Here is an 18,083-nt window from a genome sequence, read left to right on the forward strand (position 1 = left end):
ACTAAAATACTAAAATCTCTCTGTTTACATGCCAGACGGGTGAGATTTGCCATCGACCCGTGAATTAAACACGATTTATCACTCGGTACTGAAGTCGGCGCTCAACTGGGCGGAACTCCAGCGTGGAAGCCCCCATGCGCCCTGAATGACGTCATACGGGCGTGACGAACTTGTAGGCGCTCTGATTGGTCGAGACGACACTCGACGGCGGCCCACGTCTGTCAGCTGACTGGTCCTCTTCTGCTGTCAATCACCGTGTAGGTCCGGCAGCGACCAATCAGGCCGTTTGTTTTGAGCCGCGGTGGGCGTGCTGGCGGCAAGCTGGGTTTGTGACAGACAGTTGCGGAAATCGCTGCTGTTCCGAGGAGCTGCAGGAGAGCCGTGTGAAAGTGTCCGCACAGGGAACCCGGCGCCAGGGCTGTGCGATCACCACCTACACCCTCCAGTGGAGCAGTCGCTTGTAGTATGGATGCCTTTCAGCTGGAGCGGGTGTGATCCGTAGCCCGGGTCGTGTGAAGGGGCCCGTGAAGGAGCGCTTTCCCCAGCACTAGCAGGCGGCGTCCGGCGTTTTCGAAACTTAGTGGTTGCTTTTGGGTATAGGATGCAATTTGGGCGACAGCCGTTTGCCACCCGTGTAAATACAGTGATTTAAATGCAAGATGGAGATGGATCGCTCGATACCGCAGCCGATACTTTGTTTCCACCGACCATGTGAGTATTCTGTTCATTATTCCGCCAAACCACGCACGCCGGGCTGTGGCTGCCCGAACCCCCGCACTCAGGCTGCGGGTGTCAGGGCTGTGTGCCGGGCTTGCAGCTGCTGTGGCCTGTTCCCCTCACTCACAAAACACCAACATGTCGTCCCGGCGAAACTGACAATTGTGAGCAGCTGAGTACTTGCTGGAGGGTGAACAACTGGGGGTGATTTGCGGACCGGTATTTGTAATGAAATCACTGGGACAAGAAAAATGAATATCCGCAGATCCGAAGTGTGTTTGTCCCGACCTCGCACTGGTGTCTGAGAGCCCAGTTAGCAGCATGGCACTTACACTTTCAAAAACTCGCTGCTACTTAATGTGGTGTGAGTTAAAATCATGCAAAATAATATTATTGTAGCTTAAACTGCAGGCAAAGTGAAAGTATTGTGTGTTTTTTCAGTATGATTGCAATGCACTCGTTAATTGACTTATTGCACTCAACGCTGTGGAAGCAATCCTGTAACTGGCTAATTTGTTAAATGTATTTAGTGTTTGGCTATCAAAAGTGTCAGCTGATTCAGAATTTAACTTTGGTGCTCACCTTTGCACCCCTGTCACCTTGAAGTGGATCTGAACTTCAGTGTGTGTTATAAAGTTATATACATGTCTGAACCCCAGCTACAACTGAGCCACTGGACTGTTCAATAACGCTGCTGTCCCAGGTCCATATAGTCTAAGAAAGGTGGATAAATATGTTAATGCTGTGTGCAAAGTGACGACAAGTCCCCAGTGTATACAGACGAATATTAAAAAAGGTACAGACTAAAATGGATTTGAGATACAATCAGACACAGATCTATTCTCAGGTGGCTTGCCATTTGTTTATATAGCCGGTTTGCAATGTGATATTTTTAGTTGAGTCGTAATTTGATACTGAATCGCGACTAAAGATACATGCACAACATATTTGATATTGCACATGTGTTACAATTGGCCTATTTTATGTGTCAACTTTTGCTATATGTAGAAACAACTTTTTTGAAATTTCATCGAGTGATGACGTAGCAGCAAGCAAAGTTCAGAGTCGTACAGTGAGGGGAAGATCTGTTGCAGCGGCGCAGCTTTCATTTCGGCGTAAAAGTGCACGAAACCGGCCGGTCGCACCTTCTTGCACCCGGGCTGGATAGATAGCTGAAACCGTGGGGGTCAAGGTGGTTTTTATTCGGTGTCCGGGGGGCTTTCTGATCCGAAGTTATCAGCCGACGGAGCAGCGAGTTTGGGAAGAGAGTGGAGCTGTTTTCTAGTGGAGCCGCGGCGAGTTCCAGCCCCAGAGAAAAGGCGAGAGCGAAGGGAGACCGTCGCAGGCAAAGCCCTGATCTCGCCTTGAATATGCACCATTTAACCCGCTGTTTTACTCCAAAAACCTCGGATCCATGGTGAGGAGAAAGAAGATACCGTCCGCCCTCGAAGACCACCAAAATGGGTAGCCCACCTTTTCAAATAACCACTTTATTTGAGCCTCGATCCCAGCGAGAGCTTGTGCGTTGCCGAGAGATTAATGTCGTTTGGGTTTTTTGCAGGGCGCTAAACTGGAGGCGTCTGTCTTTGCATTGATGTTGGTTAAAATAAAAGTAGACGAGGCTTAGAAGTGCGGGGAAACTCACACGACGGGCTCAATCAGGGCCTGCCGTGTTTTTTGGGGGGTTTAGCGGGCATTGCACTTGCACGGAGAGAGGGTTTTCAGGTTGTTTTGTCGGGACGGTGGAAGGGGATTTGAAACAAACAACGGCGGCCATGTTGAGAGAGAAAAAGATTGTCGCCTTTTTTAAGTTGATTGCATGGAGGTGCTCTGCTGGAAATGTGAAAGGTGTGCCTGGCTGATGTGTTGACAGGATGACAGTGAAGCCCGGGGACGGCAGCGGGGATGAAGGGGCGAAGAAAGCGGGCAGAAAGCTGGAAGGCGGCGAGGAAGAGGAGAGCGCAGAGCCGGGGAGCGACGAGAGCAATACAAAGAGAGACGGGGAGGAAGATCTCCATCCATCATCTGCGGGTCCATGCAGGTCGGCACCGGTACCTGCCTCCTCCTCCTCCTCCGCCCCGGGTCCGGACCTGCACCCCCAGAACCAGGACCAGCATCACTTCCTCAGGTCCAGCGTCCGACCGCCCAGCAAACGCCTGAGGAAGGAGTCCCTCGCCTCTGCCGTGAATGGGCACAGCGGGGCCAAGGGGAAAGGTAAGCGGGGTGATGATGGGGCGAGTCGAGGGGGTACCTGTGGTTGGACACCTGGGCCACTCACCTGCCGGTCCCTTCAAAATAAAAAGGCCGAGTCTGAGACGGGTCCGACCGGGGGAGGTGGCCGAGCTTAGTGGCAGTGCCTGCGGAGTGGAGTGGAGTGGAGTGGGGATTGGGGTGCAAGCAGTGGAGGGGTCCAGTGAGTGCAACATATGTAACACACACACATGTATGTATGTATGTATACACGCCACACTGTAGCATGTTGTTTCAGGAGCCAAAGCTGGGCAAGTACAGGGTGGGGGGTGGAGGTCAGGGAGAAATGCCCTCACACATCAGTTGGCCGGCTCAGGTGTAGGTGCTGGTGCTGATACCTGACCGGTGTTGTGTTTGTATATAATGTAGGCTTGTTTGATTGTTGCTCACTTGTTTTGACTGGCATCCTGAAATGCGACCGCCCTGCCTGCTTTAGGGCACAAGGCTGGGCGTTAGATGCGTTTGTTTGTTGTTACAGTATCCCTGTACAACTTGCTACATTGTTTGGGATGTCGTTGACATTCTTCTGATTCAGACTCCATTTTAATTATTCACATTTTCCATTTAACTTTGACCGAAACGCATTGATCAGTGATGTATGGTCCCTAATGCGCAGCTTATGTTTCCTTACGTAAGTGCCAGCTTTTTTCCCCCCTAATCTACCAAATCAGCAAAGCCTAATTTTACTCGGTTATTTACATTATATTGTTTAAATGGATTTACATTTGCCACGGTTGCGTTTAAAAACAGCAGTACGACGTGTATGCATCTTTTATTTGACTGTTTAAGTAACAATTTTATCTGTCAGGCATTGTAGAAGACAGCTCATGTGTGGGTTATATTGCATGCCCACCGATTGCAGTGAATAGAGTCTTAAACGTCTTCAAATCAAAACACTTCATTTCACTGTAATAATTACATACCTGATTGACCTTCATTAAATTGCAAAGACATCTACCTTTTTTAATCTACCTGAGTTTGAGAGGACTTTCTAATATGCTTAGTAGTATAGCATGAACATTTGAAGTGTTTAAAAAAAGTTATAGTTTCATGTATTTACATTACTTCTACAGTTTCCTTCTAGTCTTGTTGCTAGACCAAATCAAAACTTTGACCTATACCCACACCGGCAAAGCTTAAACCTGTATCCTATCACATTTTAATTTATTGCCAGAAGCCACTTTCTGCTAATTAAATCACAACACCATAGGGTACAAGTAATTTATGATTCGTGGCTGGGTCAGGGTTTTGATTTGGTCTAGCCCTTAATGAGCGGGAATCTCTGTAAGCTGTAATTAGAGAGCAAAGCGCCTGTTTTGTCATTGTGATGGGTTTGACAAGGCAAGCTGAAACTCGGTGTTAAAATGAGGGACACCGTCTCTTTCTGGTCTGTCGCTTTTGTTTGAGGACAATCGTAAGCACTCCAGGTCCTCAAGATCTACCACCTTGGGTGTTTTCTCTGTACTGTATCTGTAAAGTATGTGACTGAAATAAATGCTAAGGTGAACTAATAGGCAACGAGTGATTTAGAAGGAAAGAAAGGTGTCTCGGAAGGCATTTAAACTAAAAGACCTCTGCTGTTGAGGACCAGAACCGGCCAACCCTACTTTAGAGCATCGGAGCAACATCTTTTGAATAGTGTGACATACTGGTGCCCCTTTTCAAGTGCGTTGTTGCCAGCTTCTTCATACGAAACCCTTTCCTTGCCTGTTGCCAAGCTACAAACCTTGCAAGTGTATCGCCGGGCTTTATGTGTGGGATCAACTCGGCTTCCAGCATTGTAAACGCAACAGATCCTGTTGTCCCTAAACAAAAAATATAATGTTGGGAATGACATAGTTTGAACGCCTTCTCTATTTTCATTTATTCTCCTTGGAAGAAAATGTACTTCTTAATCTTAGAGTTAAGCATTCCCAATTTGCAGTACAGTTTCTTTAATTAAACATTAAGCTTTCAGACAGCTGACAGTGAAATTAGTAATTGTGATTTGTGTGTTTGTGAAAGTGTATTTTTTAATTAAATTTTATATTCAGTATGTATACATATAGTCACTAGCTAATGGGAATTGCTTATACCTAATCAGGATACAAATTTATACTCAGCAGGTGTTTGCATAATATACTGTCTCCTATGTATTGAAGTGACTCGTTCAAATTAACTAGTCCAAATGAGGGGACTATATTGAAAAATACAAAAGAACTCTGCTGATGAATTTCTATCTAGTCTTCGTGCCACACATTTCAGATAATAGCCTAGATAATCACAGTTGTGGATACAATTTAAAAGAAGCGTTTTATTGCACCACTACTATACCGACCAATTGTCAGACTGCTTTTAAACACACTAACCTCTGATTGTTCCTGACAACTGTTTCTCTCCGTTTCTCATTCATAGCTGCTCTTTATCTGCTCGGTGTAATATAACGGTTTAATACGCAGTAAATATACGGGTTTAAACCAGAACAGATATCCAGATTTACACACGGGACAGGGAGCAGATGTAAGATAATGACACCAGGCCACAGTGGAATGCCCTGAAACCTAAAAACGCACCTCTGGGGTTATTATTGCACAGAGCAACAGCAACAGACGTTCACAGTCATTTTTTTGTCATTGTTTAGTTGTGTTGTTTATGTGGAGAGCTGTATCTCCTGACCACCCCAAGTTGACTTCTATGGGGATTTGTTTAATATAACTGTTACAGTGAATAATCTACGCATTGCAGTCGTTGTTGTTTTGCAATGAATTGGTGTGGATCCAGAAAATGCAGACTTGGAGGCTGAGTATTCCTGTATTAATAGTTTGCTTTGTTTCAGTGCCACAGCATGCTCCTGTGTTTGGCTGTTCAGCACTTATAACAAGTCTTAGGTCGTCTTGTTCTGAGATAACCGTAAATGAACTAATTGATTACAGGGTTATTAAGCAATTATTTTCGTCCTCCTTGCAATTGTACTCGAAGACTACAAGACTTTGTTTTAGCTGGTATGTTTCTAAACGCTTCCGTGAAGAATGCTGCTCTTGCATTTCATGAACGTTCTCCAATCAGATATGAACTGTCTGGAGATGGACAAAGGCAGATTGACTCTCAGGCAGGTAAAACACAAGCCGGCTTGCTTCAATACAGCAATTTCAAAACATGATAATCCTAAAGGAAACAAATACTGTTTCTGCTCACGTGGTCTTCACCAGCAAACTATTTTCATCCTTAAAACAGTCAAAGCAGTTTGCGTGTGTCAAACTGGCATTTAGAACTATAGGGACATATACAAAATACAAGTCAGTCTTATTTCATGTCTAGTTTGCAGAACAATGTGTGACATAGTTGGACTTTTCCCGGCTTTACTTCATGCCACACATGCGTTTGTGTTGCAGGAGCTGAGAATGGCGCGGCTGTGCTGGTGGGGTGCGGCCCCTCGGGGTCCCCTGTGAGCTCAGGCAATGCCACCTCCAAAACGGCCCCTCGCAGCCTGGGGCCCAGCGACAAAGAGGAGGGGAGCCAGAAAAAGGCTCGGCGCCAGTGGGAGTCCTGGAGCGCGGAGGATAAGAACTCCTTCTTCGAGGGGCTCTACGAGGTAGTCTTTAAGCACGGCCGTTACATCCCATGTGTTTGTGCTTTTCACTAGCAAAAGCAATGATTAGGTTAAGATCTAAAAACTCCTTTATTACTAGATCTCATTGTGGCATGTATGATTGTCTTGTGTGGAGAGTCGTTGCTTACTAACAAGTACGGCATGATGACCTTTTTAAATTGCCTGAACACCTGATTAAAAAGAAACAATGCTACATGTGTATTTATCAAACTTTTTACAGAATTGTAATTTAACATTAATTACATTGCCTTTTTTATACATTAACCACCAGACATTTAATACAATGTTACTGTTTGAAATCATTGTGGTGTTCTAGAAGTCGTCTAATAGTTTAACACAGTAATGAAGGTTGAGAATGATTTCTCTATTGCATTTTCACACACTGCCGACGATGCCCAGAGTGCTGTTAACGGTTTAATTACGAGCCTCGTGGTTTAGTGACGTGACATCTACCGAAGAGTATAAAGCGGGAGTGTGCTGACGAGTAAAAATCACGCTCGTGTTCCTCCCCAGCACGGCAAGGATTTCGAAGCCATCCAGAACAACATTGCACTAAAGTACAAGAAGAAGGGCAAGCCAGCCAGCATGGTGAAGAACAAGGAACAAGTCCGCCACTTCTACTACCGCACCTGGCACAAGATCTCCAAGTACATCGACTTCACAAACGGTGAGAGCACGCGGGAACACGGGTTTTTAGTCTCGGTGGAAGACGAGCTTCCGGTCTATGGATCGTCCGGCTTCAGTTTTGGCCAAGTTGTGTTCTTGGTTTTGATACTTAATTTGAGTTTGAACTCGGGTCTCTGAAGATGAAATCATTATTTTCTCTCTTCGCCTGACCCTCTCTCTCCTTCCCGCTGACAGTTTACTCCCGAGGACTGAAGAAGTCTTCCCAGGAACTTTATGGACTAATCTGCTATGCAGAGCTGAGGAAAAAGGTTGGAGGCTGTAAGTATTGATTAAGCTGGCCTGTGCTTTAAATCCTCTTCTCGTCAGTGTTACATGTAATTGCTTCTTCTCCAGACGTGTGGACGAGTTCTTTGCATGCGTAGGTAGCATCTGAGTGTGGCATGTGTCATCTTTAGCAGATTATTATTGACTGATGTGGGAATTTCTTTAGGTGATTGGGGGGGGGGGGGGGGGGGAGTTAATCTAAATCCTGAAATGTGGGCTGGGCTCATTCTGTGTGAATTCTGGAGCCATTGTTTATCCCAGTTTTAGGAAGTGGATGGAAAGAGACTGTGCTGCTGTAGCTTTAAAAAAAAAAAAAATCTGATTTCCCCTCTTTGTTTCAGGTATGGATGATAAAAATGCTGCCAAACTCAATGAGCTCATTCAGCATGGGTAAGTGACACGGGCCGCAGTTTAACTCTCTGTGCCCACGCCTCTCTATGAGTAATGGCTCCCTGACCCGGCCATCCTTCTCCGCAGGGCGACTACAGTGCGATCCAAAGGGAGAAACCTGCGCATCAAGGCGCCCATGTGCCGGGCACTGAAGAAGCTGTGCGATCCCGACGGTGAGATTATCGCATTGTTTCTTCGTTGATTTACAGGACATACTATAATTTCCTCTGCTCTTCCTGAGCCCCGTCATCTGTGGCACTCCACTCGGCCCTCTGACGGTGACAGGATAATTTTAGATCATCTCCGTGCTGGAATTGGGGACGTTTGAGTCAGCAGTTTTGCTTCTTTTTTTTTTTTGTGTCATTTAAACTAAAACGTAGTGATTTAATGTGACTTTCCCTCCTAAAGTAAAGTGTGTTTATCTAAAGCTGTGTTTTCAGTAATAAATTACTACACTGTTCTTGGCTTCAGTACAGGGTTATGAATGTCTTCCTGTAATTAAGTCAATCATTGGAATACAATTGTGTTTTTTTAATTTATTTTTTAATGAAACTCAGCCAAGGTTTTCTGCACTTGCTTTCCCGTCAAACTTCTGGAGTAGTGCTCTCATTTGTGCCGGGCGCCGTTTCAGATTTACAGCAAGTCGTTTTACACGTTGCTTCATCCCGACTGCACTGTAAACACTTTCTGACTAATGTGCTGCCGCCTTCATCCCCCTGAAACGCTTCACACCCAAGGAAAACAACCCCCTTCCGGTCGGTGTGCCGCTGGATATGTGTCTAGTCGTGCCACCGCGATGCGCCATACGGTGGGCACCGCGGCGGCAGAAGCCCTCCTGGAATTCCAGTCTTTGCTTTTGTTTTTGCAATAAAAGAAGTGTGGATTAAACACAGATTTATTTCCTGGGGAATTCGAAACGAAACCTAACAAAACAGAAAAATATGGAAATGGCAGCATTCGTTAAAGGGATGTAATTTGATTTTCATCATTTTTTAGAGCGTGGTTCTCTTCCAATCAGCTGCTCGGGGGGGGGGTGGATACTGTTCTGATTTGGTTGTCAAGGAGACGCTCCAATGCATGATTTTAAGTTGGAGATCTTGTACTTGATCTTGTGCGGGGGCTGTCTTTACTAACTCTCTCTCTCTCTCTCTCTCTCTCTCTCTCTCTCTCTCTCTCTCTCTCTCTCTCTCTCTCTCTCTCTCTCTCTCTCTCTGTGCCCCCTCCCCTCTAGGGGTCAGTGACGAGGAGGACCAGAAACCGGTCCGGCTGCCCCTGAAGGTGCCCGTGGAGCTGCAGCCCCGCAGTAACCATTCCTGGGCACGGGTGCAGAGCCTGGCACACAACCCACGCCTGAGGTGAGACCTAACTAACGCGTGGGTCGGACTGCTCACTGTGGTGACGTCATATAAAGCAGAAAAATTGAAAATAACCCTCGGATGTGGTGGTTACATTCGGGTGACCGTAATGTGTTCTGTGCGGAAAGGTTAAAGACCGTCAGATAGGACGAAAGTAACGGCACCCTCTACGGATGAAGGGGAAGTAAGACTGGTCAATTTTGAAAGTTCAAACACGCTGCGTTGAGCTGGGAGTTTCACATGCCCAATGTAGACAGACACGGTATCCACTGTGCGTTGCAGTTTTGACATTGCATCAGCGTTACAATAAAAGGCACATTGTGAAGTGAAAAGCTGTGTATTGGGACACAGAGGGCAGGTAGGGAACCGTGCATGGACTGGTGCCAGGCTTTAAAGGATAAACCAAATCTGCTGTTTCTGAAACGGGACGGTTTAAAATAGATGGCCCCTGCCGGGCCGCTGACTCTCTCTCTCTCTCACACACCTTGCCTCCCCGCAGGATGGTCGTGGAGCTGCACAGGAAAGTGTCCAGCCTGATCGAATTTCTCAAGCAGAAGTGGGCCGTCCAGGATCACCGCATCGTATCCTTTTGTCTCTTATTTAAGGTTGAAATGAGGGGGTGGGGGGGGCGGGATACATTTTGACCCTGAGAACGCATTATCTGAATAATCGAATGAGCAGAGGCTTATTAGCAGCATAAACACTACACTGTGTGACCTTGCTGTGAATGTAGACGTCCCTGCAGAGCTAATACTGCTGAGCAATTCAGTTGTGATTTATATGATAAAAAAAACTCAGACAATTGCCCTCCCCTAAAGCCGGCGAGCATGACTCACTCGTGCCCAAATACGCCTTCACATCTCAGCAGCTCTCCCTGCCCTCTTACTGTTCAAGACACTATGTCTTTACTCTGGTGTCTACAATTATACAGTTATACATAATGTTCCTCCAGCTATGAGCAGCCGCCAGGCCGTCCCTGTCTGTCCTCGTGGGTGATTCCCGTCTGTCTCATCTATGTGCAGTGGTTACTCTCTTTAACCCCTCACTCTCAGCGGAAGAGCCTGGAGGAGCGGCAGGCGCTGGACGGGCCCCAGTGCTCGCCTTCGGGTGAGGCGAGGGAGGAGCTGTTCTTGTACCCTTCAGAGAGCAGCACCCTGACTGCTCTGCCCGGTGTGGCCCGCGTCGTCCACTCCAAGGCTTTCTGCACCGTCCATTGGCTGGAGAGCGGCAAGTGCCGGCCCGGTACCAAGGAGCTTCCTCCTGCCCAGATGCTGGGCATCCAGACGGCCCACCGAGGCACGGGGCGTCAGGGGCGCACAGTCGGCGAGCCCCGGCGCGGAGAGAGCTTGGCAGCAGAGGGAACCGACGACATGCCGGGAGGGGCAGAAGAGAAGAGCCAGAACCCAGGACAGAACCCTCCTCCTGGACCGGAAGGGGAGGGACTGAGGGAGGGGGAGCCGCTGCACCAGGAGGAACAGGCCGCTCCGGGCGAGGGCATGTGCAAAGAGGATGCACTTTCACAGGAGCGGCTGGGGGAGCCTGCAGACGTGGCGATGGACACTGAAGAGCATCCCATGTCGGAGCCCTTCCCCGCTGCTGAGGGGCCCGGCCTGGACCTGGTCATTCCAGGGGATTGTATCTGCCCCATGGAGCACTTATCGCCTAGGAAGGCCCAGATGGATGCTTTAGGGGATGGCGTGGCGGCGGTGCCCATGACCTGCGGGGACGAGAGGGGCGTGGTGGCCATGCCTCTGGAGCCCGGGCCCCCAGAGGGAGCTGTCCCCATGGAGCCTGCGCCAGGGGAGGTTTGCACTAAGGAGGACGAGGCGGCCGAGGCGGGCAGCCCGGAGGCGCGGGTCGCGAAGGAGGACGGCGGGAGGCCACCCCGGCAGATCCGGGAGGAGGGCTGGAGCACACGCAGCACCGAGAACGTCACGCTGGCCGAGCTCTACCTCATGCTGGGCAAGCCGGACAAGCTGCAGCTGGAGTACGAGTGGCTGCCCGTGTCCAAGGAGGACGGCCGGCCGCACGCCAACCCCCACGGCCATAATACCCACCGCGTGCTGCGCTGTCTGCTCAGGCTTGTCTCCTCCGAGGTCAACCCCAAACCGGTGAGTAGGGCTCAGCTGCCCCAAGCTCTCGACTCATGGACATGCCTCTGTGTGTGGAATCGCAAGAACGAGAAATGTTCATGACACAAAAAAATGTTTTAAAAAGGAAGTCATTTTTCAGCTTCATATAGAAAGACCTAAATCTTCTTTGGGAGGAGGATAGATGACATGTTTACCCTTGTGAGAATAGGGAATGATTTAAAATGTTCTGCCATCTTCCTCTTGCGCTCCTCTCAGCGTACTGTCTGTTATCTCAGGGATCATCACTCAATTTTATGGCCTGCTTTTAAGTGTGCTGAGCGCTTGTCTCCCTCCCTCCCTCCCTCCCTCTTCCAGTGTGAATTAACAGCCTCTCTGATCTCTCCCTGACCTCTCGTGGTTAGGCTCCGGAGTTGTGCTCCACTGCTACGTCTCCCATCAAGTCCTTCCCGGAGGACCAGTCCCTCACGCCCCCAGGGAAGATCCTGTCGGTGGGGGTGCGCAGTCCGAGCTGCGGCCGGAGCCAGGCGGCCACGCGGGGGGGCAAGCTGCTCTCTCCCACAGCCAGCTCCCAGGGTGAGTGCTCTCTCTCTATCTCAGACACAATTAATACTCCTTCATATTTCTACCAACAGTTTTTGTGTGATATTTACTTTGCATCCAATAACTTGTTGAAAAGAAAGAAAACGAAACCTTTGTCTTTGGGTTTAATCAGGAGACTCTTGCATTGTCTTGTGCTTCCCGTTCAACCATACAAAGGTTGTTTTTGCTCCTGAGGGTTGGAGGTGTGTTCAGTGTATCATGCATGCTTCGTATTGTGTTGTCGGTGAGGGAGATTTACTGTCCACCTGTGTTTCAATTCGTGACATGATTGCTATCTCTCCCACAGGTGTGCGCAACCTGCCCCGCTCGCTGATTATCCCGGGGGTGGGCGGCTCGGGTCCCGGGGAGACCGACAGCGGTCTGTTTGCCATCCCCACCACGCTGCCGCCCAACAGCCGCCACGGCAAGATGTTCTCCCCCAACAAGGAGGCCGAGCTGGCCTTCAGACAGCAGCTGGACTCCATCAGTGTGAGTGGACCAGCTTCATCTGGGAGGAGACCCCCGTATAAGAGAAAATACTGTTGTTGTTGCCAATCGAGGGTGCACAGACCAGTGGACAAGGGAAGGAAAAAGAAAATATACGATATGTCCTGTCTGATTATTTATTCGTTTTTGCTTTACAGATGCAGTCGGACATCTTTCTTCCCAAGCAGCGGAAATTCAGGAACCGCCATCTCCGCAAGCCGCTGGTGGTGCAGGTATGTGGGTAGGGAGGGAGGGAGGAGACGGAGGGGCCCAAGAAATGTAATGCCTTCAAGTTTGCGCGATTCCGACTTGCTGACCTCACCTCCGTGTTTCCGCAGAGGACGCTGCTGCCCCGGACAGCAGGAGACGCCTCCCAGCACGTCTGCTCCTTCTCCATCTTGTCCAACTCCTCCGTGGCCGGTAATGCCCCGCCTCCCCCTCTAGCCGTCGCACACCGTAAGAGTCGGGTGTGGGCAGAGCAGGTCTCTCTGAAGCTCTTCAAGTTTTTCAGGATTTTCCCCTTTGACAAGTGTTGCTCATAAAGGCAGAAATCCCTGTTTAAATTGTGATGGGAGTAAAGTAATGGTTTTTATTTGATGTAGACCAGATCTACTGAGCAGATTTTAACTAGTGCAAGTGTGTTTTTTTTAATTTCATTGCATCTGTGTTCCTCGTTTGTCAGACGCTGGTTTTCCTGTCAGTAAACCACAAAACGCCAGCGCTGCCAATGCACAGGAGCCCGAGTCGTGTCTCGTCTGGCTTCCGATGGCGCAGTCGGTTTGTTGAGAATAACGAAAGTGGGGAGTCTAGGGTTGAGGGACACGCTGAAGGCAGGATGTTGAGGGGTGTAATAACGACGCCCACTGTCTCGCTCTCTTCCAGGGACCGGCTCCTTTCGGCCCATTCAGTCGCCCCTGTCCGCCGCAACCGGCTCCCGCCCCATCATCTCCAAAGTCATTCCCTCCTCGAACTCCAGCCAGCTCTCCAGTAAGGAACCCCTCTCTGCTTTCTTCTCAATGAGTGTTTGGTGAAATCGCAAATTACAGTTAAATTCAAGTGACTATCACCGTTATAGAAACCGTGTGAGACCCAGAGAGAAGTGTAGGATTTAATAACGTTCAGGCCAGTTGAGTCATTGAAATGCCGGCAAGCAACAAACCTGGTCTGACTGCCGGACTTGAACCGTTTCCAGGTACGATCGATTTAGCCGCCAAGTCCGCGGGCATCATTCCGGGCAGCCCTGCGCGGGTCATGGAGGCCCCCAGTCCTGGCCCGCTGACTGAGAGCAGCGTGATGTCTCCAGACCCGGTGCCCATGTCCGCGGACAAGGAGATCCTCGACCAAAACACAGACGGCATGAGCCCCCCTGAGGTGAGTGGCCAGATTAACTGGAAGGGTAATTAACAGGGCCTAACTGGCATCTTTAGTTGTTTGTAGACCTGGCATCCTCTTCAAAAGGATGGAAGCTATTTCTATTGCATCCACCCTGTATTCCTCCCCATATGCCACACCAGTGCTTGAGAGTGACCCAGATCTTTGTTTTCGAAGGCCCTGCTGAGGAACGGAGCCCCGCCCTCTCCGTCCGAAACACCTGCCTCCCTCCTGTCCCCACCCAACATGTCCTCACTGCTGGACATCTCCCTGCCGGGGCCTCCCGAGGAGGTGCTGTCGCAGGGGGAGCAGGCCACTCAGATCAGCGACTCCATCATTGAGCTGGCCATCAACTCTGCGCACTACGGTGAGGACGGGCGGCAAAGCCAACTTGTACAGACTCTTCGGCTGAGACCGCAGACCGGGGACTCGCATCACTTCCTGCTGTGTTTTAAGAGGGCTTGCATACGGTCAGACCTCGGCTGTCGCTCATGAGCGAGATGGTTTGGAGAATTACGATGTGTGTGTATATAAAGGAAATATGTCGTCGGTAGTGATCTGGAAGATGCGCAGCTGAAAATAGATTTATAGTTGTAGGACAGTTAGAGAAGAGGGCGCCCGTGTATCGGTGATTGTTCCGACAGTGGGCATAGCTGTGAATATGAGGCGTTGTTCAAATACCTGTTTGCTTTGTTCTTGCACCGCCATCGTCTTGAAAATATTTGTCGCCTTTGCGTTAAATTAACCACTAGGACTCTAATTGGGCGGCGCTCTGTGCGTCTCCATTCGCGGGTGTGTGTCGACTCTTGTGTGTGGCAGGCAGGTGAGCGGAGTCCAGGGCGTAACACGTGTGTGTGCATCTCCCCGCAGGCGACGGCTCCTCCCTGTCCCCCGCCAAGCTGAACGGCAGCGACAGCTCCAAGAGCCTGCCCTCCCCGGCCAGCAGCCCCCAGCGCAACTGGATCGCCTCGCCCACTCACGACCCGCAGTGGTACCCCAGCGACTCCACGGACTCCTCCCTCGGCTGCCTGCTGTGTGAGTCCCTCCCTCCCTGGCAGAGGAGAGTTTATTATCGTATGTGTATTATATCTTGTCGTGCGGTGTTAGTTCATGTGGGAGCTGACGGGACGCGTTTTGTCTTCGTCCTTCAGCGAGCCTCATCTCACCGGAGAAGGGCAGGAAGATGCTGCTCACGTCCACGGGCCCCTCCAGCGGGACCTCCCTGCTGGGCCCCAGCCTCCTGGACGGCAGCTCTCGGGACTCCTTCGCCTCGCGGTCCCTGGCGGACGTGGGAGAGGTACGCATCCGAGGGAGTGCCGGGGCCTCAGTCCTTCTCGCTGCACTTCTTTAAAAAAAGCAAAGCCCTGTAGTATGTATGAGTGTGTTTAGGCAATGCAAAGCTTAAACTCTCCTGCATCCAAATGCCATTAACCAGGTCCAGCTCAGATTCTTCACATATTGATTAGTGCTGATCTATACGTTACGCTGAAGTAATTTAAGGGTTTAAGTGGCGCAATAATGCGAACCTCCGGGCTTGTGATTGATGCACTCACTGTTTGTCAGGTAGTTGCAGTTCAGGCAATGCTTCCCTCCACGTCATCATGACCCCTGACCTGTGATCTTTCACCTTTGACCCCCCGCAGGTCGACTCGCAGCTGGTGTGCATGATGAGCGAGAACAGCGTGGATTACATCGCCCGCTTCAACGACCTGGCACAGGAGCTCTCAGTCACCGAGCCGCCGCCACCACCCCCCCCTGCCCCCTCGTCCCAGGGCGGCCCCGGCTGAGCACAGGGCCGCCGGGGAGCCGCTCTTCCCCTCGGGGGATCGCTGCACAGGGGGCCATGGACTCGGGCGCCCGTCTGACCGCAGCGCAGGGACCGCAGGAGTGTGCGACGCAAACCGTTTGACCGAATGTGCAATAGATAGAGCCCAGCTGTAGGAAGCCAGAGCTTGGCAGCTCCGAGCCGGGCGGGGAGACCGGGTCGCTCGCAGGCCTGACGCACGGACCCTTCTGGCTCTGGTGGGGGTATATTTGAAGAGTGCCGTGCAACCCCGTCCTGACGCGCGAGAAGTTGCCGCCGCTCTCTTCTTCCCAAACAGGCGAGATCATGACGCCTGACCGGCCACCAGTCCTTCGCCCGCCACCTCCTCCACGCGCTTTTATCACACTGAACAAAGAAAACAAAACTGTTAAAACGCCTCCGTCTCAAAGACTGGCATCTCCGCAGAAATCATTTAATTTCAAACTTTTTTTATTTATTTAAAAGAATGTCACATTTCCATTCGCCTCATCAACAAACCCGCCCGCTCTGTGGCTGGGACTGAATCAGCGAGCGATGCCGTTCTGTTCGATTATTATAGAGATCACCGTCATGGCAGTAGGTTTCCATGTTGCGGCGGCCTGGTTACTGCAGTTTTATTTATGAAGAGTTTAAGTAAAAAAGGTGAACTGGGTTTTTGCTTTTACCTCCGTTGAAGATTCGGATGATGGCGTGTGATTGCTACCAAAACTAGTTAGTCCCTTATTACACTTCTAGTCTGTCCGGTTGTAGTAAAGCGATCCCAACCTCCGCTTATAAATAGTTTGCTATTTTACGACCAAGACTCCAGTCTTCAGTCCGTGTTCAGGATGTTCAGAAGCCGAGCACATCGGGCCTTTGAAAGCAGTGCCTTGCTTCCTTTTTCAACGGAGATTTTAAATGCGATTGACTTTGACATCGGCGCAACCAGCTCTCGTGGATAATGTTGTCTTTTTAAACTCAGATTCTGTAATATTATATTTCATACTAACACTCAGTACAGATTTTATTTTTGTGCAGTACATTAGATTCCAATTATCGGTTTGGCCTCACTTTGTACCTCAGGGGCACCAGGCTGGATTGGCCTCAGTCTCTAATGCACCCCGCTATACAAATCGGTTTTGGAGCCGCTCGAAACGGAGAGGGGCGGTCTCGGGGACACAGAGGGGTCCGATAGGTCAGTCGAAAGGGTTGATCGGTCTGATCAGCTCTGTGATCGGCCAGGCTGACCGGGACCCGGCGAAGGAATCTGTTCTTGGCGTCTGCAGCCTCTCGCTTTCTCTCCCTTACTCGATGTTCAAACGGGCAGACGGTGATTTTACATGACGGAGGTTCAACAGATCTATTTAACTGACCCTGCGGCTAGCTTTGATATACAGTCTGTGCGTTGGTAATGTCTTCATTATCGCTCTACCGTTTTTATTTTGAATAATCCTCAATATTTCTGTGTACCCAACCGGAGTGCACACAGTTTGTCTTTGCTGGAGATTATTTGTCTTTTAAGAAATAGATTTCATTTCTGTCTTTGGCCGTGGGAGATATTGGATTGAGATTTTTTCGAGCAATGAAAAGAATGTAGTACTCCTCCAGACGACGACTCTCATAGCCTACGTGTACTTACATTGCAACGTCTGACAAATCCGCTTCAAGTGCAACTACCTAAGTATTATGACAGAATACGTATAGAATTGTTTTCCTTCAAAGCTCGGGATTTCCTGCATCGATTTAATATGGTAGCTCTGCTTTAAATCTCTATAAACAACAAGCAAACGAACAAAATACTAATACATTAAATGAACATTAATGACATTTGGGTGAGCATAACTCAAGGAGGAATAGGAAAGTGGTGTGTGAATTGGAGACCTAGTTTTCATTATACCACATCGGACTCTCCATGCCAAGCTTGAACCCCCGCCAAGATGGGTTTATGGTGGCAGAAGTACGGAGATGAGTTCTTCTCATTGTGAAACTATTACTTAACTGGTTTCCTTATCATAAATGTTGATAATACAAACAGGAAATAAAGTCAACAGGAAGGCCTGGGCTGGTCATACTTTATTTTATTTTTTTCCTCTCTCTAAATGAAGGGAATCGTTTTATTCATGTGGAATAAAGTCAAACATTATGTACAACAGAGAGGAAAAAAAAAAAACTTTTTGTGAATACTTAAAAAGCCATATATGATGAACAAGTGTGAACTGTTTTTTTCCTAAGGCATTCCATGCCAAATTGTGACATTGTTATTTTTGGAAGAACCTGATCAGATCCTTCGAAATGTGAATTAGGGACAAATCCTGAGGGAACGCATTGACCCCCAGTTCTAGCTTCATATCTAATGGTTTCATTTTTATTTTTATTTGATTGCTTTTTGATATTGAGGGATGTGAAATTGAGCCCTGTGTGGTGCAGTAGATTTGTTTGGCAGAACTCTATCTTTCATGTGTCATTTCCCATGCAAAGTAAAATGGAAAATTAACGATTTCGGTAAAAAAAGTCCACTA

General features: G+C 49.1%; 1 protein-coding gene across 2 annotated transcripts; it reads left to right on the forward strand.

Annotated features, from left to right (window-relative positions):
* The first annotated feature begins 328 nt into the window (after window positions 1–328).
* cramp1 (cramped chromatin regulator 1) lies at window positions 329–17,622 on the forward strand. 2 transcript variants are annotated; one of them, XM_066688954.1, is made up of 20 exons: window positions 329–711; window positions 2,591–2,931; window positions 6,339–6,538; window positions 7,070–7,223; window positions 7,418–7,501; window positions 7,849–7,897; window positions 7,985–8,070; window positions 9,129–9,252; window positions 9,752–9,833; window positions 10,305–11,363; window positions 11,747–11,918; window positions 12,232–12,413; window positions 12,569–12,643; window positions 12,749–12,830; window positions 13,293–13,397; window positions 13,603–13,781; window positions 13,959–14,148; window positions 14,652–14,816; window positions 14,933–15,078; window positions 15,425–17,622. In XM_066688954.1, the coding sequence occupies exons 1-20, from the start codon at window positions 653–655 to the stop codon at window positions 15,566–15,568; spliced, it is 3,678 nt and encodes a 1,225-aa protein (XP_066545051.1). In that variant the 5' UTR covers window positions 329–652; the 3' UTR covers window positions 15,569–17,622. The 2 variants fall into 2 exon arrangements, with proteins under 2 accessions (XP_066545051.1, XP_066545052.1); XM_066688955.1 differs by lacking the exon at window positions 329–711 and adding an exon at window positions 968–2,181.
* Window positions 17,623–18,083: the final 461 nt, after the last annotated feature.

This window comes from Amia ocellicauda, chromosome 17, assembly GCF_036373705.1.
Source record: "Amia ocellicauda isolate fAmiCal2 chromosome 17, fAmiCal2.hap1, whole genome shotgun sequence".
Classification (NCBI taxonomy): Eukaryota; Metazoa; Chordata; class Actinopteri; order Amiiformes; family Amiidae; genus Amia; species Amia ocellicauda.

Coding starts and splice junctions, on each gene's coding strand:
- cramp1 (XM_066688954.1), top strand. CDS start 653: ATGCAAGATGGAGATGGATCGCTCGATACCGCAGCCGATACTTTGTTT. Junction 7,502..7,848: donor GAGGAAAAAGGTTGGAGGCT/GTAAGTATTGAT, acceptor TCTTTGTTTCAG/GTATGGATGATAAAAATGCT. Junction 7,898..7,984: donor AATGAGCTCATTCAGCATGG/GTAAGTGACACG, acceptor CCTTCTCCGCAG/GGCGACTACAGTGCGATCCA.